Source organism: Ursus maritimus, unplaced genomic scaffold, assembly GCF_017311325.1.
Source record: "Ursus maritimus isolate PB19 unplaced genomic scaffold, ASM1731132v1 scaffold_11, whole genome shotgun sequence".
Lineage (NCBI taxonomy): Eukaryota > Metazoa > Chordata > Mammalia > Carnivora > Ursidae > Ursus > Ursus maritimus.
Genome location: NW_024423453.1, coordinates 63,491,885 through 63,511,285, shown reverse-complemented (window position 1 = coordinate 63,511,285; position 19,401 = coordinate 63,491,885). Strand labels below are relative to the sequence as shown.

Below are 19,401 nucleotides of genomic sequence, written 5' to 3'. Positions count from 1 at the left end.
ATAAAATATTTTAAAGATAATAATGCATGCTTACCTTTTATATATATTATATAATATATATATAATATATAATATATATAATATATAGCATGCACATATATATGATATTTATGTTTTTTACTAGATTATTGTAAGTTCTGAGAAATTTTGTCATAAACTTGTTTCCTTTGTTTAAACACACACACACACACACACACACACACACACACACACACACACACTCAAAATCAAATAACAGAATGCTTAGTTTATACTGGAAGCCACTAGATGAAACATCTGATTGCTTCAAGGAGGAGTTTTATTCCTACAACAACCCTTATTCTAAGTTAAGTACCTCTCCAGAAATTTTGACATTGATTACACACCAGGTCCCCGAGGCATTATTTCAGCCACACATGGCCCCCCCTGGAGGCCTGTGCCCAGCTGGAGTGGGGTCATCCAACCTCTAGCAGGGGTCTTTTCTTGATCCCTGTTAAACATCAAAAGGGGATTAAATAAACTGCAGCAAATACTTTGTTTGGTTTGGCCAAGATCCATTTTAAGTGTTATAACTCTATATAGCATGAGGATATAGTGAAGATACAAAATCTGGGGCCATCAACGTGAGACTGTAGACAATGGTCAGGTTAGGCTGGCTACTAAAATGGCCCATTATGTACCTTGTGCATAGAATGCTGAAAGCTTGAAGTAACCTTTGGTACCGTCAGTGTTAGTCGTTGTGCGAGAAAGAAGTATGTTATTCAGTGAACCTCACAGACTTCTGAACTTCAGGGGCTAGAATGCCTTCAGCTTATCACACTGCACAGCTCCTGGGTGTGTCTTGGCCTTTTATGCTCAGTAATGCTGCCCACCTCACTTTTTACTTATCCTTCTCCAGAGATTCGCTGTCATCATTTCAGTGGTGGTTCATTTTGTATGTCAACTTGACATGGCTGAGGGATGCCCAGATAGCCATTTCCGGATGTGTCTGTGAGGATGTTTTGGGAAGAGATTTGAATTGGTAGACTGAGGAAAGAAGATCACCCTCACCAATGTGGGGGGGCATCCTCCAATCTGTCAAGGGCCTGGATAGAATAAAATGCCAGAAGAAGGGTGAATTTACTCTTCGTTTGACCTGGGACATCCATCTTCTCCCGCCCTTGTACATCAGTGCTGCTGGTTATCCAGCCTTCATGCTCGGATGGGGACTTACATCACTGGCTCCCCCGTTCTCAGGCCTTTGAGTTTGGGCTGGGATTATAGTCCCAGCTTTCCTGGGTCTCTGGCTTGACAACGTACATCATGGACTTCTCAGCCTCTACAGCTGCTGGAGATAATCCTCATAATAAATCTGTCTCTGTATATACCCTATTGGTCTGTTTCTTTGGAAAACCTTGACTAATATAATTCCCTGATCCCAGAAATGCAATAAAGTAAAATTAATAGCACATTCTTGTTCCAGAGATTTGAAGATAGTCCATTTTTATAAGTACTCAGTAAATATTTAGCTATATTCACTAGCAGCAAACAGCTCCCTTGTAAATGGGAAGAATGATGTCTTGCAGTTGTAACTCAAACAGTGCATATGGTTATATTTTTCTTTGAATTTTTTCTTTTTTAATTTTTCATTTTAAAAGGAATATGACTATTATAGAAACACTTGAAAATGAAAAATGAAAATGAAATGAAAGAATGAAAAAAATTCCTGTATTTTCACCACTATACAACAATCGTGGTTATAACTTTGTATATTTCCTTCTCGTCTATTTCGGTATGGATTATTTTTTTCATAGTTTTCTATAAGAACATGCATATACTTGTGTTTTTTCCTTTTAAATTTAGCCTTAGTTAATTATGATATAATCATATACATATTTCCATGTTGCATTGTTATCACCACAGTAATTTTTTTACTACATGAATTTTGTCATATGGCTCTATCCTATTTCTTAACTGTTCATCTATTTTTGGTCAATATATTTCCCCTCACATTTGAGCAAATATATTTTTGTATAATGTATAGCATTATGCACATTGCCTTTTGGTGATTACTGTTCTGAATTTTAGAATATTAACAAGTGTCAAGAATTTCAGTAAACTTCCATCTAATTTTTCTTTCAGTTCTGTCATCGAGTCTAACAAATCCAGTGATTGTAGAAGTAGGAGGCATATATTAATTTGCCAACTGTTGTTCTTCCCAAGGTCTTAATTATATATGACTTAATAAAGCTGTATAAAATTTGAGCAAGGCAGTAATCTTGCTTACATCTAGAAGTTGGTCACAGAATAGCAGTTGTGGACAGTTTAGAAACTCAGAGTAGAAAGTGAGGGCTCCTTATTTGGAGCCCAGGGAGATGTAATGCTACATTTTTGAAGTAAGTATGTGCATTCTTGGGAGCTAAGTCTTGGTTTTCACCATATGTTCGGAAGACTCCAGTAACTACTGATAGGAGCACAATGTTTGCTAGTTGAATGGAATGCTATTTTTTCTGAGTTCCTTTGTGTATTTGTTGTTGTTGTCTCTTTCTCTGTCTTCCCCCTTCTCTGTTTCCTCAGTCATTATATGTAGTAACAGAACTCACCCTTTGGTGAGCAGTAATTTATCACATGAAAGTTTATATTGACTTAAACATTTTTGAAGAAACTCAACACATTATGTAAAATTGTTAATTGAAAACTACATCAATCTGTGTTGATTTTGGGAAGTTTTCCCATTTAAGTCAGTAAGTTAGTGTTACTTTTCTTTGTTGGAATTTTTTTTTCAAAAGCGTGAACAGGATGCTGATCATTAAATAAATTTATGCTATTAATACAAGTTATGTTTTAACAAGTCCATAATGAATTGAGTGTTGAAATCATTCATCAAATGCAGTTATCTTTTTACTATGTTATTTGGAAAGGTATACTTTACCAACTTCATGAAAATTTGAGGCTAAGTTTTTGCACAATTAAGCAAAGAGACATTCTATGCAAATAGCCTTAAATAAAATTATTTTTAGATGTTAAAAATTCTTCTTAATTAATTGATTTTTTTCTTCTTGATTTCTAACATGTTTCTTTTTTATTTGAGTGTAGTTGACACACAATGTTACATTAGTGTTAGGTGTACAACATAGTGGTTCAACAAGTTTACGCATTATGCTATATTCACCGTAAGTGTAGCTACCATCTGTTCTGATACAATGCTATTACAATATCATTGACTATATTCCTTATGCTGTGCCTTTTATTCCTGTGACTTATTCATTCCATAACTGGAAGCCTGTATCTCGTACTGTCTTTCACCTATTTTGCCCATCTCCCAACCTCCCCCCGCCACCGCAACCATCAGTTCTCTGTATTTATAGGTTTGATTCTGCTTTTTGTTGTGTGTTCATTTCTTGTTGTTGTTATTAGTTTTTTGATTCCACTTATGAGTGAAATCATATAGTGTTAGTCTTTCTGAGTCTGACTTATTTCACTTAACATAATACCTTCTAGGTACATTCATTTTGTCTCAAATGGCATGATCTCATCCCTTTTTTTGTGGTTGCATGATATTCCAGTGTGTGTGTGTGTGTGTGCATGTGCGTATGTGTGTTTGTGTGTGTGTACCACATCTTCCTTACCCATCATCTATTGATGGACACTTAGGTTGCCTCCATTGAACTGTCCTTCTTTAAAGGATAATCTTATTTTTGATTACCAAATGACATGAATGACTTATCTTTTCTAGTATAACAGGGCTTCTAATATGCAAGGACTGTTTTTGACAAAGGACTAATCAGTGTCTTATGTTTTTCTTAGGAATGGGCTGTTTCTGGGGAGCTGAAAGGAAATTCTGGACCATGAAAGGAGTATATTCAACTCAAGTTGGTTATGCAGGAGGCTACACTTCCAATCCTACTTATAAAGAAGTCTGTTCAGGTAGGAAGAATTTCCTCCAACTTCTATTATAAGGAGCAACAAAGGGCTTGTCTCTGCTGGCAGGTGACAGGATCTTTAAAATGCAAATATAATGTTTTGTGTTGCCTCAGTCTTTTCTTTCCCATTTCTATAAATATACTTGTTGATCTCTCACTTTATGTTTTTATTTTATTTTTTAAAGATTTATTTATTTATTTTAGACAGTGTGCACGTGCAAGCAGGGGGATGGGCAGAGGAAGAGGAAGAGGGAGAGCATCTCAAGCGGACTCCCTGCTGAGATGCAGACCCTGATGTGGGGCTTGATCTCAGGATCCTGAGATCATGGCCTGAGCCAAAATCAAGAGTCAGACACTCAACCCACTAAGCCACCCAGGCCCCCCTCTCACTTTATATTTTTAGAAGATAATAGATTTCCTATGGAATGTTTCATTTAGCTTTTGTTGCAGAATAATCACTGCAAAACTTAATTCTAAAGCAATCACTTACTAGCTTATGATTATGTGGGTCAGCAATTTTGATTGCTCTCATCTTGGTGGTTCTTCTGCTGGCTCGTCTGGGCTCCCTCATGTGACTCCAGTCAACTGGTAGGCTGCCTGGGGACTAGTTGGTCTAGGATGGCTTCACTCATAGGTCTGCATTTGGTGCTGGCTATCCTTTTTTGTTGGCTGGGGTAGGGGGAATGATAGACCATGTCTTCAATACACTGGCCTGGGCAAATTCTCTGCACCTGGTGGGTGCAGAGATCCCAGGAGCAGCAAGAGAGGATAAGCCCCATTCTGCTAACACTTTTCAAGTTTCTGTTTGTATCATATTTACTAGTGTCCCACTGACCAAAGCAAGTCACATGGTCTAGCCCAGAGTCAATGTGGGAGGGATCCCCCAAAGGCAGGTATACAGAGGGGTATGAAGAGCGCAGTAGTCTACTATATAGGAAAAACATCACACACTGTAATTGTTTCTCCGTGGGTAAGACATTCAAATCTAGTCTACAATGAAGGGATTGGCAAACTGTGGCTTACAGGCTAAATCCTGCCCACTGCCAGGTTATGTAAATAAAGTCTTATAGAAACCCAGCCATACCCCTTTATTTATGTAATATCTGTGAATGCTTTCATGGCACAATGGCACAGTTGAGTGGATATGACAGAGATTGTATGGGCTGCAAAACCTAAAACATTTATGAGTTAGCCCTTTACAGAAAAATATTTGGCTACCAGGATAGGCAGATGCCCCCATGGCAAATTCTAGCTCAGATACCAGACAACCATTCTAGATCTGTTTTTTATTCTGACCTTCAAGGATTTCCTTTACTTCTCTGCCAGCTCACATAGCACTTAAAACAGTTTTTTTTCTCTTTTAAACACTTTTTTCATTTTTCAAATAAGAATGGTGCATATTGCAAGTGTATGACATGATGTTTTGATATACAGAGTAATATGATTACTAATAGTCAAGCTAATAACATACCCATCTCCTCACATACTTATATTTTGTGTCAAGAGCGCCTCTGATCTACTCTCTTAGCAGATTTCAAGTGAACAATACAGTATTATTAACTACCACCACCGTGCTGTACATTAGCTCTCTAGAACTAATTCATCCTCCATAACAGGAAGTTTGTACCCTTTGACGAACATTTCCCTGCTTACTTCTACTCCTACCCCTGGTAACCACCATTCTTCTCTCTGCTTCTATGAACGTGATTTTTTTTAGATTCCACATACAAATGGGAACATGCAGTATACATTTTTTTCTGTGTCTGGTTTAATTTCACTTAGCATAATTTCTTCCAGCTTCATCCATATTGTTGCAAGTGGCAGAATTTCCTTCATGTGTAAGGCTGAATAATACTGTGTTTGAGATATATATATCTATATATCTGTATATCACGATATCTTTATCCATTCTTCTGCTGACGGACACTTTGGTTGTTTCCAAACTGTCGCTATTGTGGGTGGTGCTGAGGTGAACATGGGGGCGTAGCTTTCTCTTTGAGTTACTGATTTCATTTCATTAGGATATATACCCCAAAGAGAGATTGCTGGATCATAGGATAGTCTTATTTGTAATGTTTTGAGGAACATCCATACTGTAAAACACATTTACAAAAAATACTTTATTCAGTATCTTGAGTTCTTTTTTTTTAGATTTATTTATTTATTTTGGAGAGGGAGCGAGTGATCATGGGTAGGGGGAGGGGCCGAAAGAGAGAATCTCAAACAGACTCCCTGCTGAGCATGGAGTACAACGCAGAGCTCAGTCTCACGACTCCAAGATCATGACCTGAGCCAAAATGAGAGTTGGATGTTTAACTGACTGAGCCACCTAGGCACCTCTCTTAAGAGTTCTTAATAGGGAGGGTTTATTATCTAGATATGTAGTCCACCATAGTGACAAAACTAGGATTTTAAAAGTACATAAGTAGTTTTATCTTTTAAAAGTAAAGGGTTGAATTGGTGTTACTTGTGGAAGGGCCTCTCAGCTCTCTGAGGGCACCGTGAATGCAGCTGGGAGGGGGTGTTGGAGTATGGGAGTTTGTTCAATAATGAGCATGTTGGTTTGTTTGCTACAATAAGAATTATGATTTTGAAATGAAATTTGAGCTGTGCAATATTGAAAATATCATAAAAACATACATATTCTTGTTTTCCTTGCCTTTACAGAAGAACTGAAATATACTCATTGGTGTTGAGAATGTGGAATATCGAACACATACTTTAATGGTTAATCCAAGTTTTTTCTTTGCATCTGTTTCGAAATTAAACAAATGCTTATGCAGAGCTATAAATAGATTCAGATGAACCCTGGAGATTGCCCAGGTGTATCCTCTTAAGTCTCAGGAATGGAAATGAATAGATTCCTTCCCATAATTGCAGACATGACTTAATAGCTCAAGAGAAAAGGTTGCTAAGAAAACCTCCAAATATCTACTGCTTGTACTGTTATTCTCCACCAGCAAAATGTTAATAATCAATTAGAATACTTGGTTTCTTGTTTGCTCAGACTTGTTCTGATTCAACTCTTTATGTTAATAAGAACAGTATGCTAATTGCCCTTTGTTGAACTCCTACTATGTGCCTCTGCTTTTTTCCCATCTATTCTTCCAAAGGATTCCGTGAAATGTCCCAGTTTCTGTCTTTTACAGAGGGAGTGTTGAGGCTTAGAGAGGAAAAGGAACTTCCCCAAGGTCACCTATAGCAGGAATTCCAACCTCATCAGCTCTCAGCTCCAAGTTTATGCCACTGACCTTGGCGTCTGTCACCCAACTGTCACATCCCAGTGGTTCTCCGTTCGTCCATTCATACTTCCTTCCACCACGTCCCACACTCTTTCGTGTCCATCCCTCTATTATACTTTTAAAAAATTGGTGTGCTTTGTAATGATTACAAGTTAAGAAAATGCCAAGCAATTTTTTTTTGTCTTTCTGATGTTTCGAAGGGCAGAGGACAAAATTCTTTTAAGATACAGTTCATGCAAACAGCCGGTATCTTTGAGTCTTGTACAGAAGCCACAGAGGTTGGTAAAGAACTCTGTATTTGATGTGAACACTACCTGCTAAGTTAGTGGTGGCATTGGGAAGCGTGGTTGTCATGGAAACTTGTTCCTGATTGGGAAATGATGGTTATGGGGTCTTACCCAGACACAGAAGGAGAGATGATTTCTTTCCCCGGGCTTTTTTTTTGTTCTGATCATGAAAGGAAAACACAAAAAGCCAGAGAGAAACTGTGATAGAAAGGACCCTCTGGCACAGAAGTGGTAGAGACTTCAGATCCCTGGGAATAGCAGGGAAGGAGAACAAACAAGGTCCCCAGCTAGAGTAATTAGGGTAACCAGCTAATTAAGGATTTTTGACCAAGGAGAGGATGGGGGAGACAGAAAGCAGGTTATACTGGGAGGGCTTCCCTGCTGAAGCCTCGGGTGTTCAAAGCCATATTGGACAAGTCAGCCCTGGAGGGGTCTGACTTGCAAGGAAGAAAAACCAAAGCTCCACTAAGATGCATAATAGTCGCTGAGGTTTCACAGGAGAGAAATACTAGTCTGTGCTCCAGTATTTGGATTCATTTCAAAAATTCTTACTCTTGTGTTTGTAATTAAGTCTGTAAAACTTTGGTCACAACAGAGTCTTTTGTAAAGGTATTCATTCATTCATTTGTTCGTTCAAGAAACAAAGCCTAGGATCTGGACTGTCTGCCAAATTCCTTCTCATATGGCAAGTACGCTTGAGCCTAAGGTACCATTTGGTTTCTTGGGGAAGGTGTCAGAATTCCAGGGATAGCACTTGAAGGGGGGGTAGTTTTCAAATTCCAAAGGGGTAGTTCTACCACTCCCCCCCAACCCCCAACCCCCAACCCCCAACCTATCCCATGGTGACTAATGTCAGAGCTGCCACAGCATTGTCTTGGCCCACAGAGTGGTGATTACATGGATCACCATGGAAGCCATGGAACCAGAAACATTGGCCGCAGTTTGTCATGCCCACGTGCTAGTGGGTGTGTGCTACCTTGGGGGATGAGCGAGTGAGCGAGTGTGTATGTGAGTGTAAAAGCAGGTGTGTATCCGGGTAAGATGCATATTAATGTTGGAATGGTATTTCTTTGTGGCTGTTGATGCTCCTGTGGTTCTGAGACCTGAGCTGGAGGTGCAGTTAGGCACACAGAAAAGCGTATGGCTTCTAGTAAGAGCCAGGAGAAGAGGTGATCCCATGATGGTGACCACATGGACAGAGTTGAGTCTGACATGTAAGTAGAACCTGCATTAATAGCTCACTAATAGGTGGGTTACATGCCAGATGATCCGCATGATACCTGAGCCTGACATCCGGAGAAGATACAGGGGGACAACAGTTCCTGGTGGCAATGAAGTTGCCCTTTGGGAATGATGTATAAAACAAGCCTGAAATGCTCAGAGTGGAGATAGGTGGTTGGTTAGAAGAGAGCATGGCTTCCAGGTCTGTAGGACCTCAGAGTAACCCGATGGAATGCCTTGCCATATGCAAGAAGGAAAAAAAAAAAGAGGGCCTCAGTAGGGAGGCTGGTCAGGTAGGCCAGCCTGGGAAAGGGGAAGTCCTGCTGGCACCCTCTGAGTTCCTCTATTTGGTTTGGCTTCTGGACAGACTCCCAGAGCCTGACACCCTGATGCTTTTAAGTTTTATCAGTAACTCCTCTAATCCACACTCTGGAGAAACTTCTCATCTTTTGTCCTCCTGGGGAGATTATTTATGGAAAGAAAATGCAACAAGACCAGGTTGGTCAAGCCAGACAGTTCTAATTCTCATTTCAAATTCAATTAAGTGCCATTCTGAGATGTATATCTCAGTTTATTGTGAGTTTTGTCTATACAGGTCATTCTGTCCATATTAGATTAACCTTGGGTTAAATTAAATGATAAAAATGGAATTTTGGCATTCAAAGCTGAGAGAAGGCAGACCACAATGATTTGCCAAAGGCTGGGATTGCCTCCTTGCCTTTCCCTGGTGACTCCCACCCCTCACATGTGTCTGTCTTTTCCTTTAAACCTGTTTTAAAAGTGACCTTTCTCCTGTAGCAGGCACTTAAACTTCTCTTCCTTGGATTCATCAATTAGCACTGAAATGAGAGCCACAAGCTGAGCAAGTTGCATCTCCTAGATGCTCCAGGCCTGAATTTGGAGCCCTCTGTGAGCCGCCCACCACCAGCTCCTGCAGTGGGAACCCAGTCACAGCTTGGATCTGAGGTGGCATGGCTCATGGCCCCTGTTTGGCCACTATTCCTTGTCGTGTTTCAGAGCTGCCTCTAATAATGTGCTGAGAAGTAATCTAAGTCTTAGTGGCCACCGTTCTAATCCTAAAATGACTTCCAAGGATTTATGCCTTCATTTGGTGTTCCTTAAAAGCTCAGTGTATGCCTCGCACTAGAGGTCCCATGGAAACCCGGGATGGCGTAACCGCTGGGAGCCTAGATTTCCTGTAGCCTTTCTTGAATGAATTGAATAGTACCTGTCTTCCAGAATTCTTTCTCTGTAATCAAATGGAAGCTTGATCTTTCACATTTGTTTTAAAGTGTTGCACTGACCCTGGATTTCTCTTTTTACACACATATGCATGTGTGCACACACACACACAAAACACACCAACTCCCCCAAACATTTGTTATGCAAACCAACTGATTAACTGGCATGCTGTTGCTTTACTACATTGATTTTAGAAGTAATTGAGCTATTCAGATTCCTGAATACCCTGATAGAGAATTATTCTTACATTTTATAATAACGACTACACAGATGAAAATATGAAAAGACATTCTGCAATGGGTAAGCATTCTGGGTTAATTTCAGTGCATTAGCCTAATACACAAATAACCCCATTTCTGGCGAGAAAACCCAGGATGTTCATTCACTGGGTAATATCTTTTCGTATTTTGCTTACAGATGTTCAGAACAATTCTGTGTTTATTAGTCTATTCAAAAGCTTTTAGAAATCTGCACAGCCAAGTGGCACCAAAACCAGAAGCATGAAAGGGACTGCATAACTTTTCCGCAGTAGTGAGATTTACACCATCACCACAGAGAATCTGAGGCCCAGATACTTTCTTTCACTGGAACACTCTGAGGGATTTTCAGGCAACTGGGCCAACAGCCGTTCTGAGCAGGAGCCTGGTCTGGGAGGCACGGTGTATGTGAGTCCTCGCGTCACCTTCCAGTGGTGTTGATGTTCAGGCCATTTTGCTTCCTGGACTCAGTCTCCTCTCTTGTAAAATGGGGGCAGTGCTATTTTATGAAGCCAGTAGAGTTGTGGTGAGGTTCTTACTTGAAAATAAAAGTATTTCAGGGGCGCCTGGGTAGCGCAGTCATTGAGCGTGTGCCTTCGGCTCAGGGCGTGATCCCGGCCTTCTGGGATCGAGCCCCACATCAGGCTCCTCCGCTGGGAGCCTGCTTCTTCCTCTCCCACTCCCCCTGCTTGTGTTCCCTCTAAAAAAAAAAAAAGAAAAGAAAAGTATTTCAAATTGGAGGCATCTTACTTGAAAATAAAAGTATGTCAAATTGGAGGCGTCGTAGAAAATCAGGGACATACACTTTCTACCACTCTAGCTCTTGGGAGTGTTAAAGATGAAAGCGAAGGGTCGTGAAGCATGGCTAGGCAGGGGCGTGGGGTCAGCCCACAGAATGTGCACATGACGCAGCAAGCGGAAGCCATTTTCTCCTGTTCCTCTTCTTTGTTCATAGTCATTCAGACCCACCCCCTCCCCAAATGCACATCCTTATTTCCGTGATGCTGAAGAGCTCTCTCAAAGCATTGAATCATTTCCCCACTAATATAAAGCAGCTCAGTATACTTTTTTAGTTTGACTTAATTTCTGAAGTGTTTGGGTGGATGTACGTGTCTGTGTATCTTGCATAAGATTAATGATCCCATTTTTCTTCGAAGTAGTGATGAGTTCTGTTATTAGCAGATTTTACAAAGCAATGTAAAACTCTTTCTAAATTCCTTGCAGACTACATTAAATCTCTTTTTAGTGTGTAGTAAGTCTTATTGTACTCATTTCAATGTCAGTCAAGGTAAATTACTAAGTTATTGGCATATCCCTGAAAAGGCAAGAATTCCGGTGTTCAGTTCTTGCTATAAGCAATTTGATCACTTTTTGTTCCTCAGATGTTAGACATAAAATTGACCTTGAACTTGTAGCATGCAGGATGAAAATGCTTGTCTCTCTCAAACTCCCGACAGAAAGCAAGCCCCAAGGTCAGTGGGCCTATGACTCATAGTAGTAATCCCTGGGACAAAATACAGCTCCTCCATCCAACCCATCCCCATAGCTGCTCAAGACAGATTAGTTCAGTGAATGGACCCATTGCCTGAAAGGACAAAATAGAGGTCATGGGAAAACAACTGTTTTTGTTTATTTTCTAAGTGTCGATGGCTAGAAAAGACAAGCATGGCTTCCTGATGAGGGCTACCCCTCTCTGAAGGGCTGCCATCAGGAATCCTGAGGTATAGGTCATGGCCTGGGGGGAGGGGAAGTGGTCATAGCATTTCAGACTTGGAAGGGACTTAACGGGTTATCTCCTGATCCAGTGGCTTTCAAAGTGGGTGACCATAGAACACTTGGGCTCCAGGAAGGCATTTCAGGGATTCCACCAATCATGAAGAATGTTCTAACTAAATAAGAAAGATTTGAGCTGCCTAGAGAACTCCTTCACCTTTTAGCTATATGTTTCAATCTTGACTAATACTTTATTATTTTAAAAAGTTTTTGAAAATGTTTGAAAACCACTGAGACTACTTTCTTTGTCAGAGAAGGAAACAGAGGCTGAGAAAAAGTGATTTGGGAGATCGACTTGAGAAGGTTGAAAATTTTGTCTTCCCAGATCAATGTGTTTCTGGAATCCTAAACGGAAGTTGAAATCTGTATCCATTATGCTTTTTTAAGTGAGGATGGGGATCAAGGATTCAGAGTGGAGGTAGCTTTTGAGTTTGAAATGTTGCGATTTCAATACATCAATATTTTTGTCCACTAGATCCTGACTATTTTTTAGTTAGGCTGGATTTTTTTTTTCCCCTAAAAACTGAGGACTGGGATTTTCTAATAGACCATTTTCATATCTGCTAGATGCTCTGAGTGCTGACGGCTGCAGCAGGAGCAGGGCTGAGGGTGTGACAATAGAGGCTTCAGGAATCTCTCTTGTTAACCAGTGTTTTGGCACCTTGCTTCCCCTAAACCTAGGAATGAGAAAGCAAATCATTAAACAAGAGGGCGTTGTGGCCTCACTCTCTTTCAGAGCTACTGCAGATCTGGTTTCCAGCCTGGGCTGTGGACCCTCAGGGCCTGCAGCGTTAGGATACAGAATCTGCAAACTGATTTGTCCACCAGCTCGGCCTCACATCTGAATAATCATCTTACTCACATCCACTTCCAGTTTTCAGCCTGTAGTAGAGCTGATGCTGTGATAAATAAAATATGCATTCATCCAGTGGTACTGACCTCAGAGCAGCTCTTTGTCATTGTGTATTTTCTTCTTCCCTGTTTTCCAACATTAGAGCAACGATGCTGGGGGCCCTTAAGCAGCATCTAGACAGAATTACGCGGTCTCTCATGCTCATATAGTGGTGGAATTGCCATGCTAAAGGGTTGTCCCAGGTTCCCAATGTGAAATGAAATAGAAACATGTCTGTTTGCTGGAGACATTTTGAGTTTGCCAAAATATTTCAGTCCAGCATTAGACATCACAGAGGATGAGTATTTTCTATAGCTTCACAGGACTGCAAGCTGGCCAACCAACAGATGAGGCAATTCAAGCCCGTTGTCCTCTCGTGGCAAAGGGAGCATTTGTGCCTTTCCTTCCTGTTGGGTTTATCGGCCAAAGACCCCAGTCGCGTCAGTGCCTGCTCTTTGTCATTTAACGGAAGGGGCGGTGACTGAATTTTGATGGTTTATGGATTCTCTGACGACTAGAGCATGTTCAGTGAGTGACCTTGGTATTTTCATGTTCTCTAGCTTATTTGGCTGTTCAATCCATCTCTCCCCTTGAGCAGCTTAAATCACTGCTGGTAACAGGTGTGGTGGTCAATGGTCAACAGACCGACAGACTTTAAGTAGTTAAATGTGTCAGTATTTCAACATGTCTGATGGTAAAATACTAATAACCTCTTTAAATGGAAAATAAATTAAATGAAAAGGAACAATAATAAAAGCATTCTTTATATTCACCCAGCACTAGGAATAGGTTCTTCTTTCATTGTTTCAGGATTATATTCTCAAAGATTTAGGAGGGAGATTAAGAGGAATTTGCTATAGCAAGCAGTTCTTAAAACATAATTGCAAAAGCAATTGATGACTATGCCTACACTGATAGTTTCAAATCACATATAATGGAAGCATAATGTAATATGAGAAAATAACCTTATAGGGGGTTGAGCTTGTCTCGGAATTTTATGTGATACTCTGGGTCTTAATTACTTCATAATGACTGACGATTTTTAGAGCCTTCAAATGAGCAGCGTTCTTTTTTTTTTTTTCTTCTAAGTTACATTAAAAATAAATATCTGGGTCAATTACTGCCCCATCTGCCAGTTAAAATGGCAGTTAGAGGGACTCCTATGAAAACACGGTCGCCCATTCTGCGAGTGAATCGCCCCGTAGGAATGGAGCATCTTCAGAAGCGGTCGTTGCTGTTTGCCTCGCTGGCACCTCCTGTTTGCCCGGGCCTCATCAGTGTGTGACTCAGACCGCTGCGTCCCTTCGGCTGTGAGCTAGGCTTTGCTCCATAAATCCTGGTCTCCTCTGCGAGGCATTGTGGGATCTCTTAGGGAGCACTGAGGGACAGAACCGAGCTCAGCGCCTTCAGTCTTTGCAAACGGGAGCTCGTACGCTTTCTGTGTGGCAGAAGCTTTCCGGGGAGGACTGCTCACCCACGATGGGGTGCGTCCCTTTTATTTGTAGTTGTCCCCTTCCTCTTTTTGGTTGTTCCCTCTTCCGCCTCCTCCTCCCCTTCCCTCTTTGTTTCCTTCTTTCCTCTAGTTAAGAATACATTGCTTTTCTACTCTAGTACTGTTATTATAACAGTCCTAAAAAAAATCACAACTAATGACTGATAGAGTGCCCACCTGAGGTTGGGAACAGTTTATAACTTGGGGCACCTGGGTGGCTCAGGCAGTTGAGCATCTGGCTCTTGATTTCCTCTCAGGTCATGATCTCAGGGTTGTGAGATCGAGCCCCACGTTGGGCTCTGCGCTCAGCATGAAGTCTGCTTGAGATTCTCTCTCCTTCTCCCTCAGCCTTTCCCCCCAGTTACACTCTCTCTCTCTCAAATAAATAAAATCTAAAAAACAAAAACAAAAACAAAAAAAGAGCACTTTATAACTGAATACTCTCCACAGGTATTACACTAGCTTATACTAATCGCTAAGTTTATAAAATCTACAAAACGCTTTCCCAGGATGCTCTTTGTCACAGGCCTGTGAAATAGAGTGGCGTTATCGCTCCCACTTACAACGGGGCAAAGCGCTCAGAAACAGGGAGTTGCTCAGTGTGGCACCTGCTAATTACAGGCACCGACAGTCTCTTCTGATGGCATTTCTTTTGAAAAGAAAACAGGGTTTGTATTTCAGGCTGTCTCCTTCCAAGCTTTTTCTTTATCTGTTTCCAATAAATGCATTTTCACATGCCCTTTTTGAGCATTTTAGGATACTTTGAAAGAAATTAAGTTGTGAAGTTGTTTTGGGAATAAACTAGAATTTTGAAAATGGTTTATAAGAAATGTCTGGGACTTTTTAGATGAACTTGATCTATAGAAACATGGATTTCTTTTTCTTTTTTTATGGAAATAGAATTAACAAAGTTATATTAGTTTCGGGTATACAACTCAGGGATTTGACAATTCTGTACATTACTCAGTGCTCACCACGATAAGTTATTCACTATACAATGTAATTATAATATTATTGGTTATAGTCCCTGTGCTGTCCTTTTCATCTCATGACTTATTTATTTTATAACTGGAAGTCTGTACATCTTAATCCCCTTTATTTATTTTGCCCACCTCTCCTCTGGCAACCACCGGTTTGTTCTCTGTATTTAAGAGTCTTTTTTTTTTTTTTTAAGTTTCTTTTTCTTTTAGTTGGATGGATCTTAGAGGTCATCTGTTCCATTGATTTTTGAAACTTCTATTAAGCATCAGAAAAGTTTCCTCAGTTAAAAATTTTGCACAGATGTCTAATATTGAAACAATGCCCAGGATACTCTGATTAGAAGAGGGGGCTTCCCCCGATCCCGTCCTCGTTCTTTAGGCCTAAGGAGGTCCATCCCTGGAATGAATCTAAGAAGTGGTTGAGGGTCAGGGCGAACTTCCCTCTGGGCTGAAACACATGGGGGAGGAGAAGACCTCCCCTGCCTCATTAAACCCTTGTGCCTGCTTTAAGCCTGCACACTGGAAGTTATGGAAATCCCCAGGATTTCAGGGACACCGTCCAGAGGAAATTTCTGGAAGTCCTGAGAAGGGGGCCTTTCCTTCTAAGCGCTATACCCAGGCACCCGGTTGTACCTAGGTTCCCAAAGCATGGGTGTTTCTGTGTGAGTTCCTGGTCTCACAGCAGAAGGGCCCAGAGCATCCAGTTTCTTCCAATCACTGTTGTTCTTTCGTTTTCAGTTTCAGCTCTGGCTCCTTGAGTGCTCCCTCCCCTCCTTTGTTCCAGGGTAAGGAACTGTTAGCTACTGTAACACCCATGCCCCTGTCAACAGACCTGCTTTGCTCCTGAAGGGTGGGTTGACAAAAAGTCATAGGTGCCTGAACTTATGTATCTTTATGCACAAGGAAAAAAAATCTGTCACCTTGTTTAAGGCTTGTTAGGTTGTGTTTGATAGTTTGAAAATGCTCCAGGGAAAACCATCTGTCTACTTCTGAGAGTCAGGTTGTAAAAAGGCTAAGCCACATCCTGGGGGTGGGGGTGGGGTGGGGATCAGGAAGAAACCATCTTTTTTTGGATCTTCAATAGCATTTTTAAATTCATACACTTTGTTTTTTAGAGCAGTTTTAGCTTCACGCAAAATTAAGAGTAAGGTACAGAGATTTCCCAGTTATCCCCTGCCCCCTCCTCCCCACCCCTCCCCACCCCTGCACAGCCTCCCTGACTATCAGCATCCCCCCTCCAGAGTGGTACATTTGTTACAACTGATGAGCCTACTTTGACACATCATTATCACCCAAAGCCCACAGTTTACATTAGAGTTCACTCGTGGTATTTACATTGTATGGGTTTGGGCAAATGTGTAATGACATGTATCTGTCATTATAGTATCAGAGAGAGTAGTCGCACTGCCCTAAAACTCCTCTGTGCTCTGCCTGTTCATCCCTTCCTCTCTCCCCACCCCCTGGCAACCACTGATCTTTCCACCGTCTCCATGGTTTTGTCTTTTCCAGGATGCCATATAATTGGAATAACACAGTGTATGGCCTTTTCAGATGGGCTTCTCTCACTTAACAATATACATTTGAGTTTTCTCCCATGTCTTTTCATGGCTTGATAGCTCCTTTCTTTTTAGTGCTGAGTGCTACTCCACCATTGGGATGCACCGCATTTATATACCCAAGGACATCTTGGTTGCTGCCAAGGTTTGATCATGATACATAAAGCTGCTATAAACGTGGGATGCTGGTTTTTAACCACAGGACAGAGATTAACTCTGGGGTGAGGGCATCCTGGGGGGCTGGACTGAAGGGGCCCTCTGCCAGAGAGGATTCCTATTAGGTAATGTCAGACACTTGGGAACTTTATCCACCAGAAGCACTTTAAATTCTCTACTTGAATTTTGTGTGTGTGTGTGTGTGTGTGTGTGTGTGCGCGCACCACATAGGTAACAAGAATTTGAACAGCATGCCTGTGTGCAGGTGGCTGGTGGTTATAAGATCTCAGGGGAAGTAGCTTTCCTCTCTCCTCAGAGCACCAGCATTCAGATAGTGATAGAGTGATTTTTTCATATTCCCTTTTGATGGGCCAGGTGTCTTTCTCTGTTCAGCCTTATGTTGAGGATGTGGCTCCTTGAAGTCCCACCTCTATGGGGGTGGTTCCTCTTAGACCTTCATTTGGGGGGTTCCCTAGACTTCATCTCCTCCCCGCCCCAAAGCGGCTACCAAAGTAGGTTGGGAAGAAGCTCCCAGTGCTTTGGAGCTTGGGTCCCTTTTGCGGTCCTTATTTCCAACTTGTTTTTAGCTTCTGCATGTTTCTTTCTTTCATACTAGCTTTGGGAAGAATTTTTAATATTTTATTATTGAATTTAACATGTTTCATATGTATTTCAAATATTTATTATACCCAAAGTTTTAGTTTTATCAAGTGGGGAGATGGCATAAGATGTCGATGTGCTGTATTCTTGACCAGGACATTCCAAGGAGTGCTTAGTGCTCAGAGACAAATAAGGGGTTGTAGGAGGTGGGGACACCATTGCCCATCGGCGTGGCCAGGCACCTGCCTGAACAGATGGAAGGAGTGACCTGGAAGGGTCCTTGGACAGTCTGGAAGTAAGAGGAAGATGACAGGCCTTTTCGAGCTCCAAGCAAAAACAGTGTCCTTAAATATGGAGTAGTCTTACAGCAGTAGAACTTGATCTTAGAGACTTTGGGTCTCAATGCATCAGGGAACTTAGGTTCTCCATCAGCCCATGTGTTCTGTTCGTTGTGTGTCTGAAAGCCTTTTTCATTTATTTGAAATTATGCACCCCTATGACCTTCCATTTGAGTATAGTCAAAGGAACCTGTAAAAATTGTCAGAACAAGGTTCATAATCATTCAGATGGTAAAGTATATACTTCATGGTGAAACCAGGTACTTAGGGACTCATGTCATTCTCCAGTCTATAACAGTCTGCTTCTCTCTCCTCCCTCTTGTCATGGGATTCATAAGTCACCTTCCCTTTTCTTTCTCCAACTAGATGTATCGAGTCTCCCCTAGCTGAAAAGCATTCTTCTGGGCGTTTGAGAAAGAAAAGAGTATGTTGAATATTCTACTCTAGGAATATATATTGTAGTAGAGAATATAAGGACCAAAAGGAAGTGATCTGGGTAGGCTGAGGAGAGAATCAAGACGTGTTACTATTTTTCTGGATCTTATGTTCCACATCCCTGATTTTGCCTTTGCAGTTGTGACTGCTGCTCTCCTGGGCTTTTCCCTTTAGATTTGTTCTGCTCACCGGTGTTCTTGATGTTGTTCCTTTAGGCTCTGCCTGCCTCATGGCCACCCAGAGGCCCTCATGGATGGGCGGCTGTGTTGCTAGTGGTCTTCCTTTCATGGTTGCCCTCAGAAAACCTCCATACAGAAACTCCAGAAAAGGGGCCTGGGCCTGTTTCTCTGAGATCCTATAAGCTACAAAAGTTCCAGGAAAGAAAATACAACCTGGTTATTTAGGTCTGTTTCCAAATGTGGATTGGAAACAAACAAGTCAGGACAAAATGGACATGATAACAATATGATCTGTCAGAACAAATGGCAAAGAAATGGAAGAAATTAGCGACTGTGTGTAGGTGGGCCACTGATGAACGAGGCTCACCCTGTAATTTAGACCAGTTGCGGCAGAATGAAGCCCCACTTGCAGATGAGGAATCACACATGACAAGCAAGCAAAAGCTATTTACCACCATGGTGCCTGGCCAGTTGTGTAAGGCGCAGAATTCTGGTTAGTGATGAAAGTGGAGTGAAAAAACCACAGGTAGCCCATGATATCAATGGAACAGAGAAGGAGAAAAGTTTCCACAGGGTGTGTGTGTGTGTGTGTGAGAGAGAGAGAGAGAGAGGTGGAGAGAGAGAGAATGAGGAAGAGGGTATGCATGTGTGGGGGGGGGGAGAGAGAAAAAGAGGGGGAGAGTATGAATGTGTGTGTGTATGTGAGAGAGAGACAGAGAGAGAACACCTCACAACTCTAACAACACATGCACATAAGCAGGGCAGCCCGCACTGTCAACAAGCACAGATGGGCTGGTCACGTCGCCTGGAGGTAGGGCAACAGATGGACGATTCATCGCATAAATTGGATACCCACGGACTATGGTCCCC

The 19,401-nt window shown here is 41.5% G+C and overlaps 1 protein-coding gene across 2 annotated transcripts in view; it reads left to right on the top strand.

Moving 5' to 3' along the window:
- MSRA (methionine sulfoxide reductase A) overlaps nucleotides 1-19,401 on the top strand; it is a 407,844-nt gene that overhangs the window by 198,310 nt on the left and 190,133 nt on the right. For both annotated transcript variants that reach the window (XM_040626463.1, XM_040626462.1), the window contains one exon: nucleotides 3,766-3,885. In XM_040626463.1, coding sequence (XP_040482397.1) covers nucleotides 3,766-3,885 — 120 coding nt within the window. The remainder of the gene's footprint in view (nucleotides 1-3,765; nucleotides 3,886-19,401) is intronic.